General features: G+C 41.2%; 1 protein-coding gene across 3 annotated transcripts in view; it reads left to right on the plus strand.

Annotated features, from left to right (window-relative positions):
• The first annotated feature begins 4,493 nt into the window (after positions 1–4,493).
• The window catches only part of LOC143297224 (palmitoyltransferase ZDHHC16-like), a 52,059-nt gene continuing 37,775 nt past the window's right edge, over positions 4,494–18,777 (plus strand). For 2 of the 3 annotated variants that reach the window (XR_013057231.1, XM_076609452.1), the window contains exons 1-3: positions 4,494–4,694; positions 11,003–11,228; positions 11,587–11,781. Coding sequence is in view for 2 of the 3 variants with exons in the window: in XM_076609452.1 (XP_076465567.1) it covers positions 11,034–11,228; positions 11,587–11,781 (390 nt within the window). In the remaining variant the exon portion in view is untranslated. The remainder of the gene's footprint in view (positions 4,695–11,002; positions 11,229–11,586; positions 11,782–18,777) is intronic. The other variant, XM_076609465.1, reaches the window with a different exon arrangement.

The raw sequence follows: 18,777 nt of genomic DNA on the forward strand, positions 1-18,777 counted from the left end.
TTACTGAGTTTCGTGACTGAATCCGCATTAAAATTGAGTTAAATAATGTACAAAACAAGAGGCAAGGCTTTCAAGACTCACTTGTGACATGTACTTAATCCAACAAGGGAATTAAAAAGAAAACAAAGAAGAAAAGAAACGGATGATCTGGGAAACACACACACACACACACACAATTTGATCAAGATCTATAATTATGTGTGTATGGGGGGGTGCAGGGGGGGAGTGAAATAACTGGTACATTGGCTGCTTCAGATAGAATTGTTCTGTTTCAAACATGCAATTTTCATTTCTACAAATACTCATATCTGACGAAAAGCAGAAAATATTATTTGCATCGATATGTGTTAATAGGCCCATGGGTAACACTAAGCTCTTAAGCTCGCTTATTCACCTATAAGGTCAGTCATTGGATGAGATCTTGGAAGTTAAATGTCGAGGATTTTTATTGATATGCTGCGTCAAACTAACTGCCAAAGCTTATACCTTGCCTCAAAAGCTCACAATACTAGCAAACCATTTCAGTGTTTGTACTCTTATTGTGAACAAAAACGACCGAGCACAAATGAGGGCCAGTGAAGGTTGTTATTTCATCCCAAAAAAGATGGATTTCTTTCTGAACTAAAAATTATCTACAGTGAAACAAAAGACAATAGGCAAAGCCAATTAATGATTCAATCGTGATTACTGATGAGAATATACGAACAAAACCGAAAACTGAATGCGGATCAGTGGTGGGAGTGGGGTCGTGGGCCGGGATACGGGAGGGGTGATGGGAGTGGGGCCGGCGTCACGTTCCAGAACCAAAGCTGTGTATTAGAAGGCCAAGGAACGAAGCAATTCCATCCAGCTAAAGCCGCCCAGACTGATCGGTATTTCATTGTTTTACAATAATAAATATAGATCAGTTTCAAACATTCCCTGTCTTCTGTCATCACGACCTTCTGCCATGGCTTCGTTACACCAGCCCAAACTGATTTCCGTAATATACATGTTAATTATTCCAGATAGCAGTTAACTGCATAAATAAATTTTAACTCAGAGTGGATACTGAACTAACTAGATTAAACTTAAAGAGGAATTGAATCAACTATGTTGAAGTTTCCTGGCGAGTGTAACTGATTTAAGCCTGTTGATCATCTATCTAGATGCAGAGGAAACGGCTAAATGTTACAGTGTGCTTGAGGCCGGGATGGCAACGTCTCCTTGGACTTTAAAGAATTTCTTAAATGCTCGAGGTATACCAAAATAACATGATTTATTTAAACGGCGTTATCACCTCGAATATAGTAACCGATTTATCACGCTAAAAAACAACAACATGATTTAATACTCATTTTTTAACATCATTTGTAGATGCTGGTTAGAGCTGTGCGTAAAACTTCCCGAACATGCTTGGTTCGAATCTTTGTGACTTCTTTTTTTTCTTCTTTTTTTTAACCCAAAGTTTTATCATATCAAATACAGAGCATATTTCAACGTACGATAAAAAAAAATTATAAAAAATGAAAAAAAAATCAACTGAATGTATTTCATATACTTTTAAGCAAAGTGAGTCTATGTTTTAACCCGGTGATCGGTTGTCTGTGTGAGTGTGTTTGTGTGTCTGTGGTAAACTTTAACATTGACATTTTCTCTGGAAATACTTTGTCTGCCATGACCAAATTTGACTTAAACATAGTATGGAAAAAAAGGGTTCACAGTCATACCAATAACAGCGCTGAGGTAGTAAGTCTCCCGAATTAAGCTGTTTTACCTATTCATTAACAGTTCATTTCGTTGAGGTTCGTCCCGAAATCTGAAAATTCTAAAAACCGCTTCCCACTGAGTTGGGCCAAAGGTAGATTGTATTCGAAGACGACATGACCTCGTATTTCTCGTTCACAATCACAAGGAAAGAAATACAAATTCTGGACAGAACATATACAGTGATACTAACTACACCATCGACGTGTTTACTGCATAAAAATATTCTAAAATGTACACTGAATTAACTGGAATGAACATCAAAGAAAAATTGAACTGATCGTTTCTTTCAGCTCATAGGCCTGGACTGGTTCGTGCAGATCTACCATGTGCTGTGGTGTGCTTGAAGGGATGGCAAAGTCTCCTTTTTTACTGCTAAAATAAAACTGAGAATAATCGAGACTATAATAAAACTATTTATTAAAAAAAATATTAAAAAACCATTATTTAAACGGCGTTATGATTACGTCCACTACAATATATTCTGTTTATCTCACTAAGAAGAAAACGTCAACATTGCTTATACATGTTCTTCGGTTCTGCTTTACGCAGCGGATAATAAAATTCCTTATTTTTAGTTGTTGTTTGTTGTTGTTATTGCTGTTGTTGTTTGGTTTTGTTTTTTCTCATAGTGTTACTTTTATTACATTTTGTTTTTCTGTCATCCTACATATTTGTTCACTGTTGGGATAACGCTAACCAGTTTTCTCGTTTGATTGATCGAATAGAAAGATACAAAGAATCCGGTGTTTCGATCACAATTCTTCAGATAAAGAGGAAAACTTTTGTCAAGTGATATAAATCATACAATTCCCATTTCATAATAAGATGAACAGTAGTACTTTAAATAGTTAAACACTGGGGAGAATTGATGTGAAAATGGAGTGCCTGCAGTGTTTCTGAAAAATAAAATCATCCAGGGTTGGGTTGGGTTCCATGTTACATATGTCATAAGGTTTTAGGTAATCATTAAAAAAAAACAACATAATTTTGTACAGGCTTTGTTTGAATGCATTGCATTGGCTAAGGATCACATGATAGATTCATTACTATCATTATCATAAATCCAGTAATTCAAACATCTATGTCGGGAAAGTTAGTTTAGGTAACTTGGATTCAATGCCGGTTACACGTGTTACAACAAAGTTTTACATAATCATTAATAAAATTTATGATCCATTGTTATCATTATTATTATTATTTATATCCCACGCAAAATCGACGTCCACTGCGCCAGGGTTCGTGAGTAACATTTGCAAATACCGGTTCATTTCCAAAGAAAAATATGTAATTCATACCGTTCTTTTCACATCAAGACATGATGTTCAATTTTGCCATCATCTGCTCTCCAGTACTTTCCGAATTTATTGTCTGGACAGATCTCCGATAATGTTCATTGAAACCGAACAAGGGGCCTCCAGCAGACACGATACTGATCCATAAGCAGATGGAGGGAGGGGAGGGTGGAGGAGGGGAAGGGTGGGGATGGTAAATTAGAACTGAAACTTAGTCCAAAAAGCTCGGCTTGGCTCAACTGGGTCGCTCTGGGGATTAGCTCTGGGGGGCCCAGGGGAGATGAAATGGCGGAGCAAACCTTTAAATGTTCTTATAATTCATTAGATAAAAAAGAAAGGAAGAAAGATAAAAATAAGTGGATCCTTTGAGAGGGGACTTCACTGAGTTATGACCGAATGGTGTGTCTTGGTGGCAGCAAGACTGGCAATGTATGTGGAGGGATCTTGTGAGAAGAGACCCAAAAAGACTGTGTGGTGTGTCTTCAGTCCAGGTGGCAGCAAAACTGGCAATGCAAATTTATTTTATTTTATTGTATTGTATTTTATTTGTTAAGCGCTGACTGGTAGGCCCCCCCTTTCACTGAACAGCGACATAAGAATCAGAGTGTTGATCAGTTGTGGCCGCTCCGGCTACGGAAGAAGAAAAAAGAACACATATTTAGAGATTTATATTCTACACGTTCAGTAAGCAGAGCACTGATGGAGTATATCCAAGTTGTGCATTGCGTAAAATATCAACAAAATTGTACTTACGAACTAAATTATCCCGTGCTGCCTTCGTAATTTCACCTTTGCAGTTGGTATAATACCGATTTCATTCTTTATGATATGTCATGAATGGTAAGAAACTGGATAACATTCACAAAAGCGGATTTGCGTCTTCTGACAAATTTAGTACAAAATACATTATATTGAAAATGTTTGTTTCCTTTTGACCCCAAAGAGCTCTGTTCCTAGCTTTCTGTTCAGAATCAGTTGTCTGCCGCAGTGACCTGCTCACAGATCAGCATCAGCGTGGCAGCAGTGAAGTCACATGCACTGTACCGCGCTGAACGCTTTCCTCTGGCGCTTGCGTAACCTTCGCATGTTCTTGCCTTGCGACTCTTGTAAGGCGCTCTCACACAGGCAGAAGTAATAAAAACATTTGATTCTGGACATTAAAAATCAAAATCTACTTATGTTCCCGCCCCCCTATTGTGGTCAACTTTATATCAGTGTGATCAGTATGATTTTATCCATTTTATCGTAAAAAGAACGCTTTTGTTGCAGACATTTTGACCTAACGCAAATTTTAATCTAAATTTCCTGGCCAATCTGGGCTTTCGCCACACATCGGGCAAGGAGATGTTGCAGGCGTTAGAGCATAGACACCAATATCTCATTCAAGTGTCTATGGTCAGACACAGAGAGAGGGGATAACTCTTTTGTCAAACTCTTCAAAGGAAAAAACCATTGAAAATAAAATGGATTGTGATAAACTCGTCTGCTTTGCCCTTGTAGTTTAGTGTGGTAATGATTTCATCCCTAAGTGGTTAGTTAATGGTCTGTTTTGGCAGGCCACCATTCGTTTGAAGGAATCGTGCTTACGCATTAGAGTTTAGGCACATTGTCCATTTCTTTGACAATCGACAACTCTGGCACTTCTGCCAATCGGTGAGAAGGAAGTAGATGTCATGTCATTCACAACTCACTGTCGCCTTTCTCTCTCTCTCTCTCTCCCTCTCTCTGTGGTGTTCAATTTTACGTCTTTCCGTATTAAGTGATATAAATATAATTACTACTACTGATAATATACATTTATTTGGTGCTTACCCTGCTGCACTTCGTGCATTTAATGGTACATGTGGTATGAATTAGTTACAGAAAAGAATGTTTAAGATACAAACTAAATTATATGAATAATAAAAGACAAAAAATAAAAACTCACTAAAAAAAAGTAAAATACAATGTGCGCACACACAAAGACAATGCGTGCATTCGCACAAAGGCAGACTTGGGCAAGAAAATCTTGTGTTAAAATAGTGTTTGAAAAATTGTGTTTTTAGATTAGATCTTAAAGATGTAACACTGGAACAGTGTCTGACATTTTGTAAAAGTTAATCAGTTGATAACTAATCAATTATACAAGGAGGAAGTATAACTGAAAGAGAGAAACAGAACAATTCTAGTTTCAACATTGAACCAGTTTGCAGGGTTTCTGCAAAAACTGCATATATGTATCTAACCCAATGCAATAGATAATGTGAATGAAGAAACAAAAGAACAAAAATCGCTAATATCCCTTGTGATTTAGATTTATAAAATTTGATGTGTCTTCTCGGGTAACAGGAAGACAGAAACATATCTTGGTGTGATGATTGATAGCAAGCTTTCCTGGAGTAAAAATTCCTCTGCACTCAATAAAAAGAGCAGCAGTCAGTGTACTGTCTTAGAAAAAATATGTCTTTTAACATATGTGTAAGCAGATACTTCAAATATTTTACACATCTGTTGTTTACAGCATTTTAACTTTTGGCATTGTGTGCTGGGGTGGAAACTTGACCAAACATAACAGTTTGGAAAAAGTCATGAAGAAAGCAGGTGGGGTGCTGGGTAAAAGACGAAACACATTCAGCGATATGTACAAAAGGAAATTGACATACTCAAGACAATTTCAACAGATGAAACATACCCATGACATTAGTAGAAGACAGACAGACAGAAATAACGGGTTTAGATGCGCAAGAACATCCTGTTACATGAACTCGTTCATTCCCACAGCCATTAAATTTTGAGCATTTAACCAAAACATGCAACAATTTCACTGACAAGACTATGATGCTATACCTGCTGAACTTCACCAGCAGATGAGTGCATAAGGGCAGACATTTTGTGTGCATGTGGGTGTGTATGGTTGATCATGCGCATATGTGTATCTAAGTGTTCGGTGGGTAGTGGGGATGGGCTTGGAGGAGCAGTGTGTGCATGGACAAATGTTAGTGAGTGTGTGAGCAACTTTTAGATTACATAGAATTTATTATTGAATTATTGGCTTGGTATATGTACATATTCTATTGTGGCAGATGGACTGAGACAGGAAAGATCTAGAGGGATTCTTGAACAGATGTGGAAAGACACACAGATGCCATTTTGCCAAGCTCGAAAAACCGGAAGCCTGGATTCCGTCTTATTATTCAAAAGGCAACGAAACAAGCACACTACATCTCCCTCTTTCAAATGAATGAAACCAAAATGAACAGAATCAAAATCGAAACCGATCACTGAAACCGATCACCTATCACTGGACACAAACTTTCAATTAAACTAAAGTCCATGATTGGCTAGAAAAGGAATTATGACAAGACCGTTCCGAGTGTATGCGCGAGTCAATAATCATAGTCCTTCAAGTAGGTTGGTGGTCTTCGGTTCCGGGCTGGTCTTCGGCCAGGTGTTGCAACTGGTCCCGGGGGGGATGCCGTTGACGTTCCCTGAGCTGCATGTTGGGCAGGTGTTGCAACTGGTCCTGGGGGTGATGCTGTTGACGTTCCCCATGCTGCAGTGCTGCTTTCACCAGGGTCAGGACAGCAGGGTGTACAGGGTGCGGGCGATGTCAGGGAGCAGGGTCGGACATCGGGAAAGGAGGGTGAATAGGGAACAGGCATGGAGGCACCATAGACGGGTGGTGCACACAGGGACAGGGGGTTGTTTGGCAGATGCATTTTGCGGGTCATCTGCTGGTTTCTGCGGACGAGGCCCCTGTCCGAGGTCTCGATGATGAAGCTTCTGGGAGCCTCGTGCTGCTGGACAACGGTGCCCTGTTTCTGCAGGTCGGGGACCCACACGTTGACGCCAGGGGACAGGTCTTCAGGAGCGACAACGTTGTGTCTTCTGTTATAGTCCACTGTCATCTTCTCCCGGTACTCCTCTTTCCTCTTCAAGATGTTGATGTCGGGGGTCTGGGGCAGGAGGGATTCAGGGTCTGCATGGCACGTTCGACTTCGCCGTTGGACTGGGGGTAGTGGGGTGAGGAGGTCACATGGTCAAATCCCCAGGCTGCAGCAAAGGATGCGAAGTCAGAAGAGGCAAACTGCGGCCCGTTGTCTGTGATGAGGATGTCTGGAATACCGTGGCGGCTGAAGACTTTCTTTAGCCTGGCGATTGTCATCTCTGCTGTGGTGCTGTTGGGGATCAGAGTGATCTCGACGTCTCTCGAGTAGTAGTCGATTACCAGGAGAAATGTTTTCCCATTGTGATGGAAGAAGTCGGCAGCAACTCTCTGCTATGGTCGGTCTGGAAACGGGGTCCCTTTCATAGGTTCTATCCTGGCCTTGCGATGTTTGGTGCATTCTGGGCAGGTTCTGACCATCACTTCAATGTCTTTGGTTAAGGAAGGCCACCACACGCTGTTGTAGGTGTTCTCCTTTGTCTTCAGTACGCCGTGGTGGCCGTCGTGCAGATAACACAGAATGTCTTGCCTCAAAGATGACGGAATCACCAATCGTTGGCCCTTCATGAGCAGTCCATCATGAACAGTCAAGTTTCCAGCTTCAGCCTTGTACTGCTTGGTGACTTTGTTCAGCTGCTGTTTGTCTGGCCAGCCGTTGAGGACGTAGTGCATCACGATACGGAGAGTGTCATCCTTCCTCAATTCTGCTCTGATCTGTGTCAGCCTGTGAGCTGAAGCAGGTAGTGTGTACATGATGGCATTGAGGTACACCTCGACCAGTTCCGTGAAGTCACCATCTGGCAAGTCGTCGACATCCTGGGGTGCCCTGGACAATGCATCAGCAGTGTGAAGCTTCTTGCCCGGGACGTGACGGATGGTGAAGCCGTAGCGTAGCAGATGCATCCGGAAGCGCTGGATACGAACAGGCAGTTCGTCAATGAGTTTGGTAGAGAGCAGTGGCACCAGGGGTTTGTGGTCAGTCTCTCCGTGAAAGTCCTTGCCGATCAGGAGGTCGGCCCAATGTTCTAGGCTCCACACAATTGCGAGGGCTTCCTTCTCTATCTGGGCGTATCGTTTCTCAGTTTTTGTCAGAGATCTGCTGGCGTAGGCAACAGGTTTCAAGTGTCCATCGTTCTGACACTGTAGCAGGACTGCTCCAAGGCCAAAACTGTTGAGTCCGCTGAGACGACTGTGTCTCGCTCTGGGTGGTAAGGAGCAAGTGTCTCAGATGAGGTCAGGTCTTTCTTGAGGGTGTTGAAGGCATGCTGCTGGTCTGGGCTCCAGGTCCATGCAACATCTTTGCGGAGTAGATCCCTCAGCGGCTTGGATTTGTCAGCAAGGTTCGGCACAAACTTCATGAGCTGATTCACCATGCCCAGGAATCGCCTGACATCACCAACGTTCTCTGGTTGTTTCATCTCCACGATGGCCTTGACTTTGGCGGGAACCTTCCTCACGCCGTTTGAGTCGATGATCTGGCCCAAGTATTCAAGCTGTGTTTTTGCAAACTCGAACTTCTCTGGGTTGAGGGTGAGGCCGGCTTGTGATAGCCTGTCCAGGATCTTCCGCAGTCTTGCATTGTGCTCTGACTTGTCTCTGCCAAACACGAGGATGTCGTCCATGTGGCACACAACTCCAGCAAGTCCCTGCAGGATTGTGTCCATCTTCTTCTGGAAATACTCTGGGGCTGAAGATATCCTGTATGGTAGTCTTTGGAACTTGAAGCGTCCGAATGGTGTGATAAATGTGGTGAGTTTTGAACTTTCATTGTCCAGCTGGATCTGGTGGAATCCTGAATTTGCGTCAAGTTTAGTGAACACTTTCCCCTCAGATATTTTGCTGAGTGTCTCTTCCACCGCGGGCATGGCATAAACTTCTCTCTTCACGCTGCTGTTGAGTCGAGTCAAGTCCACACAAATGCGCATGTTTCCATTGGTCTTTGGCATGACCACAATTGGGCTGCGCCAGTCAGTCGGGTAGTCCACAGGTGTAATGATGTTGTCCTCGACCATCCTGTTTAGCTCATCTTCCACCTTCTTCAGCAGTGGGACTGGGACACGACGAGGGACAGACTGTGAAAAGGGTTTTGCATTGTCTTTGACGCGGATGGTCTGTTCTCCCTCAAGCTTCCCAAGTCCTGTAAAGAGTCTGGGGAACTGTCGTCAAACATCATCAGTAGATGTGAGGGTTGTACATGCTGGATCAGCGGCTGCTGGATAAGACTGCTCCCTCTGCGATGACTGTTGACATCCTGCTGCGGATGTCGTACGTATGGCACGTACGGTGAAGGCTCCAGGGATATCATGGATCAGTCCAAGTTTCTGGACTGCTGGCATCCCGAGAAGAAGTTTTGAAGTCTGGGTGACGTACACTTACTACCTGTACCTGGGTGTGGCCATGGGCGAGCTGGATGTAGGCAAATCCTCTGACTTCAAGTTGCTGGTCACCTGGGCCAAGAAGCTGACGATCTGGGGGTTGGAGCTGACCGAAGTGTGGTTTGAAGACGTTGACTGGCATCACTGAGACCTGGGCGCCAGTGTCAATGCACCAAGTAAAGTTCTGTGATCCGATCTTCAGCTTGATGTGCCATCCCAGGTCAGTGCCAGATGCAGTCTTGTCACGTGCTCGGCCAATGCAGTACCCATCTTTATCCTGGCCAGGCTGCTCATCTTGCTGGACTTCTGATGGACGCCGAACTCCTGCAGACGACAGCAAAGTGTCCCCTCTTGTTGCACTTTCTGCAATACGTTCTTGCTGCTGGGCAGTTGACCTTGCTGATGGGGTGCTTTCTGTTGCAGTATCCGCTGTTGTTGGGGGCGCTCTGCCCTCCAGAAGTTGTTGATGGGCCACCTCTTTGTTGTGGGGACTCCTGTCTCTCTCTCAACACTGCGTCGACTGCAGCAGTTTTGTTGCTGGCAAGCTCGCTTCTCGTCATCTCTCTCATTGACAGTTTCTCAATTGTCTTTTGTAGAGTCAGGCTCTCACTTATGTCATAGAGTTTCAGCTTGGCGGTGTCATCATGACAGGTGAAAACAAGCTTGTCCCTCACCATCATGTCTACATCTGCAAATTTGCAGGCAGCTGCTTTTTCTTTCACCACTCGCTGCCAAGACTCAAAGTTCTGACCTGGCTCCCTCCGCAGATAAAGCCAGAACTGCTCCCTGAGCATCAGCTAGGGATCTCGCTGGTTGAAATACTGGTTGAATTTGCTCAGCACTGTTGTTTAGTTTGACCTGTCCTCTGCCGGTAGAGGATTGTCAGCATCGTCCGGGTTGGATCTCTCGCCCAAGAAAACAGAGTTAGAGTATATTTCGAGGCCGTCATCGCCAATATGATGAAGCAATAGGCCTACCTTGATACTGTCCGTCTTCTCTGCTGCTCCTGTGGCTTGTAGGGAAATATCAAACCGCAACTTCCACTTTTCCCATGCTGCACTGGGATTACTGCCGCCAACGCTCAATGGGTCGGGCGATTGAACATAGAAACGGTCTGCCATGACGTGGAATAGAGTCCTTTAGGTTCTGACACCGTCTATTGTGTCGGATGGACTGAGACAGCAAAGATCTAGAGGGATTCTTGAACAGACGTGGAAAGACACACAGACGCCATTTTGCCAAGCTCGAAAAACCGGAAGCCCGGATTCCATCTTATTATTCAAAAGGCAACGAAACAAACACACTACACATATATCATTATATGATATATATATATATTGTGTGTGTGTGTGTGTGTCTGTTGTGTGTGTGTGTGTGTGTGTGCACGGTACTGATCTATATAGGTTTATTTGCTGGATGCATATAGTTGTATTGATGTCAAACAATGTAACTGTCTTAAATTGTTTTAATATCTTTTTATGGTGTGCCTTATATTACATACATATTTATAACAAGCCTGCAATTGCATAAATGAAAAAAAAAGCTAACTGATCTTTGAATGCAATGTTTATTTTATTAGTTTATAATGAGCATGTGGCATGTGAAAGGGATACTTGAGCTTTTCTTGTTGATTAACAAAAGACGTTTTGACTTTAATGTAGGTACAGATATCCTCAGTGTGGCCACAAGATAATGAGGAAGATCCACTGGCGGCTCCACCACTTTCCCAACCATCTGAAAAAGTGGGTTGGTGAGAAGATGGAGAACTGTCATCTGGCTGTTTTTACCCTTTGCTACAACCAGTTCACATCTTCCAATACAATGATTGACACAGCCATGGAACCTCTGTTTTGGATTGTAGACCATTTCACTAAATATATGGGACCAGTAAGTGGTGTGTGTGTGTGTGTGTGTGTGTGTGTGTGCGTGTGTGTGCTTTAATGACCTCCAAGTGTTCCAGCCTTTTTTTTTCACCTGTGATCCTTGGAAATTATGCGTTAAGCCTGGGCAGGGAGAGGAGATCTGATTTCATTTCAGGTTAGATGTTTGACAAACACCATTGCGTACAGTTGTCACATATTTAAAATAAACAATATCATTAATATATTGAGTGATCTAAAGGGATTTTGCTTTCAAAATCATGTATAGATAAAAGTTACCATAAGAATGCTTTTTAAATATGGTGGATTTTATTGTGTAAAGGTGAGCATACACGTTGGTTTAGAATATTTTTGTCTGTGTGCAGATCATGGTGACACTGGTAGTACTATTGTCAACAATGGTGGTCACTGTTTTCTACATCTGTGTATTTCCTCACATCTGGTATCAGACGGAACTCTTTTGGGTCATTGTCCATTTTGTTTTTGCTCACTGGCTCCTTATCAACCTTGTTTTCAATTATTTCATGGCAGTATTCACAAACCCTGGACTGCCACCAGAGGTAAGTTTAAGAATGTTTTGTATTTTAGCGTTTTGGTAGGCATATCAAATTATTGACTGACGTGTATTAACAGAGTGAATGCATGTGATTGCTGTGGAGTCTTTGATAATTACTATAAACAGGGTGGAGATGCTGAAACCTGCCATCCCTGAAACCACTACCATGACAGAGCTTGATCAGAATAGCTGGATAAGCAGAGCTATATTGATAGGCTGTGAAAATACTACACAGGGAAGGACATAAACTCATCACATACACTGTAATTTGGTGTCCTGACCTCATGAAAATGGTGAGGTGTCTCCTGCAAAGATGTGTGAAGGAAACTGTGATGGAGACACTTGACACACCAGCCTAACTTGCAGTATTGGATTTATCAGATGAATCCAACTTCTTGCCATCGACCAAAATAGATCCATGTTTCCAGACAAAACACATCATTAAGACTGGAACAGCTGCAAAACATTTAAATGAGCGCCAGGTCTTACACTTTTACTCAGAACTGGCGTCAGAAACGCCATGAACAAGTTGCCTCTGCGATATGGTCTTGCTAGAAACTTGACTTGGCTTTGTTCAGTCTTCATTGACATGGCTCAGAGGCAGAAGAACATGACAATGTTAAGGGACTGTCTTCAGCTCTTGTTGAGGGCATAATGGATTTCATCTGAGGATTGTGATAATGTCCTCTGACTATTCTTGAGTTTTCAAGATGATGTTCATCTCAGTGAAAAAGCACACATGTTCCAGGAGTTCAGTCCAGATTCAGAAAGGCTGGATGTGTTCTGGACTGAACAGTTTGGAACTTCAAAATCTACACCTAAGTCCAGAAAGTTGTTTGAATGCTCCTTCTCTTGTCACATGGACAGACCACAGTTGAACATGTGTTTTTGCTGAACAAGGAACTGATGACCACCAACATATCTGAGAAGTGCCTGTTGTGTCTCAGAGCCATTAGGAGACCACATGCAGTTTGTTGGTGATATTCAAAACATCAAAGTTACAAAGAAGGTGCTGTTTGCTGCTGCTACTCCCATCAGAAATACTACCAGTACCTAGATGACCAGAAGAAGGATAAGCTGAGGAGAAACAAAGGAGGATATCTGCCATGGATGAACTGGATCATTTGGGGGAAAAAAAAGAAGAGAATACAGGAGGAAGACACCATCAAATGTTTGCATCAAAGTGCATATCAGTACTCTGAGCAAGCTGAAGACAAGACAAATGTGAAAAGTTTACTGACTCTTGTATCCATGTTAAATGCTCTCATGAGGTCTGCAAAACAAAAAGAACAACTGAAAACCCTTGATGAGGAGGTTAAAAAACAGCTGAGGAACATTTCAAATTCTTAGGAAATTTGCGAAGATATTTTTTCCCCAAAGAGAATTACACTTCTGGAAACCAAAAGTTTCATCCAAGATATTGTAAGGACAATGTGTGAATTGAAGTTAAACCAGGTTCCTTGCTTGGTCACACCAAACCCCAACTTTTCCTTTTTCCCTTTATCGATACACACATAAACCCAAGCACACCTAATTGTATACACCTAATAATAAATCAAGATCAAATAGGATACACTGTGATTATGGTATAAGAACAGTATACAGAGGGTTTTTTTTAATATTTTTAAAAAATAGTAATCTAAGAGATGAAAAAGGTTTGGCCAAAATGTGTATCCAAACAGTAAAATCTGTAACAAATAAGCAGAAGAGTAACAATTCAAAGAACTTGAAGAACAAATTGCAAATGAGCAAAGCAAACTCTTTCTCTTCTCTCTCTCTCACCCTTTCTCCCACCTTCTCTTTCTCCCTCTTTGACACACCTCAAGAGGAAAGTCTGATCTTGTTAGCAGAGGCATGTATGACCATAGCGATGTGTAAAAAGTGTTACGCTACATTGGTGCATCCTAGGTCTGAGTATTCAGTGAAAGTAGTCTATCAAACAACAAGAGGCAGGGCCTTCAAGACTCACTTGTGATACATGCTTTATCCAGTAAAGGAATCTTGATAGAGAGAGAAAAAAAAAGTCGTTAAAATGTTTTCTGTATTGAATATGTATTAATAAGCTTAGAAGAAAAAAAAAAAGAGGCATGTGAGTGGGATCAAACAATGCATGTTCAGTTTGGAAGCAATTAGACTTATCCATGCTGCTGCGGCACACCTGACGTCATTCGACCAAATTAAATATTTAAAGTCATGTTTTTGTTTTGGTGCAATAAAGATATGTATTGGAGGTAATAAAATAATTTAAATCATGTTGTTGTTTTTTTGTTTTTGTTTTTATATCTCAATCTTTTAAGAAATTATTTTGATTTGGTGGTAAAGGAGATGTTGCCATCACCTCAGGCACACTGCAACATGAAGCTATTTTCACAAGATCTGCACAGATCAGTCTAGACCAGGCTGACCAAAACTCAGTGAAATGGTCGATTCAACCGCTGATTCAGTTTTCAATGTTCGTTCTAGTTATTTCAGTGTCCGCATTAGAATAAATTATATGCAGTAAACCAACGTCGATGGTGTACTTAGTGTCACTGTATGTGTTCTGTCCAGAATTTGTATTTGTTTTCTTTTAATTGTGAACAAGATAAATGAAGTCATGCTGTCTTCTTACCAAACACAGCCTATGTTCTGGAAACTGGGAAGCGGTAATATGGTGTTTTCAGATCCAGAATGAGCCTCAAGAAAATAAACTGATAAAGATCCAGAAGTACAGCTTAATTAGGAAGACTTACAAACCTATTATTAGTATGACTGTGAAGTTGTTGTTTTTTCCAAAGTATTTCCAGAGAAAATGGCAATGTTTAAGTTTACCATGGACATACACACACACACACACACACACACACACATGCATACACGCATGCATGCACGCACACGGCTATAAGATAGACTCACTTAGTTTTTTTGTTTGTTTTTTTAAACATGTTTTATTCAATACAAGTACATAGTAAGCAACCACATTCAAATGCCTGTTTTTATGATATTAAAAAAAAAGAAAAAGAAAAAAACATATGAGGGTGAAAAAAAGGGGGATGCAAATCCATCCATGTGTGGGAAAAAAGGAGAAAAAAAAATATAAGAAAGATATGGGTAATTGATGCATTCACATACGAGAGGGATTCAGTTACTCTGTAATGACATACAGACTGCAGAATTACAACACACTGTTTCCAATGGGACTTATACTGTCAGGACTTAAAGGGCATTTTGTAATATATTAATGATGGACACATTTCATTTTCACATTCTTTGTTAATAAATTCAAAATCACTCACTCACTCACTTATTTCCTCGACCGCTGGGGTCATTGGGGGGACATGAGGAAGATGTCATAGCTCGCCACGCCGGTCTTTTGGCAGCTGTCGTGAGGAGATCTGGCATCATCATTTTGGTCCATTCCTTGACGTTGTCATTTGAAACCATTTCATTTTTGCATCAGAGAGTTTATGTAAGTACAGAAAGCAATTCTTCCAGTCATTTTCAGCATCAAGTTTTTCATCCCATTTTGTACAGCATTTGTGTGCAATATTATTGTCGATGAGGGAGTCATAGTTCAATCTAGATCCCTTAACAACAGTCATTAGAGTCTTAAAACAAAGTGATGAACTTGCCCATTTATTATTATCTACTCTGATCGTAGTCTATTGTATATATTCTGATATTGCAGATCTGTATTCACAAAAATTTACAAAATCGATATGCGTATGATACATTTGCTTAAACTCTTCATATAGCATAAATTGACCATTTTCTTTCAGAAAGTGTTCGATGAAATGTACTCCTTTATCTACATACTTTGCCCTATTTGAATTCTTTTATTATAGAACACTGGTTCAGAAAGGATTTCTGATGAGTCTTTACAACATATTGTGTAAAAAAGTAAGTTTTGTAAGCTAAAAAGACCTCAGCCAGAAAATGTTTGATGTTGGGAATGTCAAGACAATTTCAGGTCCATATTTATCACCATTCTAAGCTGAGGATATTTATGTAATGCAGTTACCTTCCATTTGTGGTTTTTGATGTGAAGTTTTCTTGTCCAGGTCAACTTTAATGCCGCAGCAAAAGTTTTCAAGTCTGGCAGTCCAAGTCCTCCTTTTCTTATACTTATGTGCACAGTTTTTCTTCAAATTTTGTTTTTTTTTCTTGTTCCATACAAACTTATAGCATAAGGCTCTGTAACCTCTGGAAGAAATTTTCAGGGGGGTTCAGCAAATATATCCATAAATATATCAATTTTGATAAAATGAGTGATTTCAGTATTGCTACCCTTCCAACTTGAGTTAATTGTCTTCTTACCCAGACCTTAAATAAATGTTTATTAATATTAGCTAATCTTTCAGAATAATTTGATTGAGGACAGTCTTATAAATCATTTTTAAACAAGACTCCTGATATTTTGAATTGTGCAGGTAACGGACTAAAGAGTTTTTACTACTACCTAACCATATTGCACTTGTTTTTCTTGGGTTCATATATTGGCCTGATTTTCACCCAAATATATCCAATACATTTATACATGTCTCAAATGATTTTCTATCGCCTGCTAAAAGAAATATTGTCAGCATATTGAGATATTTTGTGTTCTACATTATTCATAGTTATACCATGCAGATCCTTACATTCATGTATCATGATTGCCAATATTTCAACACACATCACAAACAAACATGGTGATATAGGGTCACCCTGTCTACATCCTCGCTGCACATTAAACCAGTTGGAAATCTGACCATTGACTATGATGCAAGATTTGATGTTGTTATGAAAAGTTCCATTCCATTTATATAATTATGTCTTCCTGAAATCCAAAAGCCTTCAATACCTTGAACATGAAATTCCACTTAACAGAGTCAAAAGCTTTTTCAAAATCTATAGTCAGTAGTAATCCCAGCAAATTATTATCATCTGAATAGCCTATTGTATCATAAATAAATCTGATGTTTTCTCCAATGTATCTATCTCATATGAAACCTGTCTGATCTTCATTAATAAGTTTTGGTAATAGTATACAGTCTTCAAACGATTTGCTATGCAAGTTGATCCAGTTTTATAAGTAAAATTTACTAGTGCTATTGGTCTCCATTCTATATAAAGTGTCTTTGTCTCCTTTCAGTATGCATGTTATTATTCCTTGTTTTTGAACACAAGACAACTGTCCTTTTCTAAAACAAGCATTTCGTGCCCTTACTATAGACAGTCCGATTTTCACCCAAAAGCATTAAAAAAATTCAGCACCAAATCCATGTTCCTGGGCTTTTGTTGTTTTTCAATGCAAGGCCTACCCCTTCTAATGTACTTTCACTTTCTAATTCTGCTTTTGTATGGCACAGTGAGCTCAATCAGAATCGCTTGTTTCATTGCCTTGGAGTGGAGTACCATGTTAGGTCTCATGCCGCTCTTGCTGATGATTTCCAGGTGTTTCTTCCCCTCTGGTAGGTCAACTGTGCATTCCCAATCTTCGGCACATTCAAGCAGCCCACGTTTCCATGCTTTGAAAACTTTGAATGCTGTTCCTGGCCAGACTTTATTGCCTTCTGCCGAGCAGAACTCTACTGGAAATTCTTGTGGGGTTGGTGCTCCTTGGACAGTGCTCACCACGTGTGCAATTTCTTTTAGCACTTGGTTGTGCCTTCATGTGTACCATCCTTGGCTCAACGCTGCTTTGCATGAGCTGAGGACATGTTCCACTGTTTGTTTGCCATAGCAGAGTGGGCATGCAGGGTCATCTGCTTTGCCCCATTTCACCAAGTTCGTATTCAAGGGAAGGAGGTCGTACACAGATCTTAGGATGAAGTTGATCCTCAGAGGGGCCATGTTCCACATGTCGCTCCAGCTGAGGCTCCTTTGGAGTGCATTTTCCCTTGTTGTCCACTGCTCCTGCTGGCCTTGCTGAACTACCTTCTGGACTCTTTTATCATCCTCTTCCTTCTTGATCTCCTGTATGATCATGTCTCTTTTTGCTTTCCCCCTTGCCTCGGACCACCATTCCAACTTTGTCAATCCCAGGCCATGTCTGTTGGTTTGGGTGTGTCCTATTATTTCCTCCATCTTAAGGCTTTCTTTCGCTGCACTGACTGCCTCCCAGACTTCCCATTTTCTGCCAGTCTTCAGCTTGGGTTGGTTGGATCTCACCATACTGTCACCTGAGTCTTTGAGCATGCTGAGAAGTCTTGCCTTCCCTACCTTGTATTCTTCGACAAGGGACTTCAGAGGTAGCCTCAGCTTTGCTTAGTGACAGTAGAGTGCCATGTCAGTGAGACCAGGTGGGACACCAAGCCATTTGTGTGTGTACTTGTTGATCTTTGCCTCAATCGACTTGACTGTGCTACAGCTGATATCATATATCAGGAGAGGCCACAGGAGCTTTGGTATCAGCATGGACTGTAGGCACCACGCTTTGTATTTGCCAGGAAGGCCACACTGGTCTATGATATGCAGGCCTTCTTCTGTCTGCTTGGTTTCCTTTCCTCTTTTTGTGTCTTTCAGGAACTCGTCATACCATTTTCCAAGGCTCTTGACTGGTTCATCTGACACTGTTGGAATGGTTTGGTTTGCTACAGTGAATGTGACTGTTTCAGCTACCTTTCCTTTACGCAATGAGAGGCTCCGTGATTTCTTTGGTTTGAAGTTCATCCTGGCTGAGCCAACTAGCTCGTTCAGCTGCTTCAGTATTTCATGGACCATCCTCTTTTGTTGAAAGAACTGTTGTGTCATCCATGAAGGCTTTTAAAGGAGGTATCTGGTATCTGTTAGTAAGGTTGGCTCGATCTGTGCCCTTCATTGAGGCCTTCAAGATCACTTCCATTGCCAGCGTGAACAGGATTAGATAAATTGCACAGCCCATGGCTATGCCCACTTCCAGATTGATCCAATCTGTTGTGTATTCCTTGGTGGTGAACCACATTGAGAAGCCATGGAAGTACTTTTTCAGCATTTCCCTGATGTTCATTGGTACATAGTGAATCTGAAGAGCCAGTTGGATCATCTCATGAGGAACTGA

The sequence above is a fragment of the Babylonia areolata genome, chromosome 2 (assembly GCF_041734735.1).
Source record: "Babylonia areolata isolate BAREFJ2019XMU chromosome 2, ASM4173473v1, whole genome shotgun sequence".
NCBI lineage: Eukaryota > Metazoa > Mollusca > Gastropoda > Neogastropoda > Buccinidae > Babylonia > Babylonia areolata.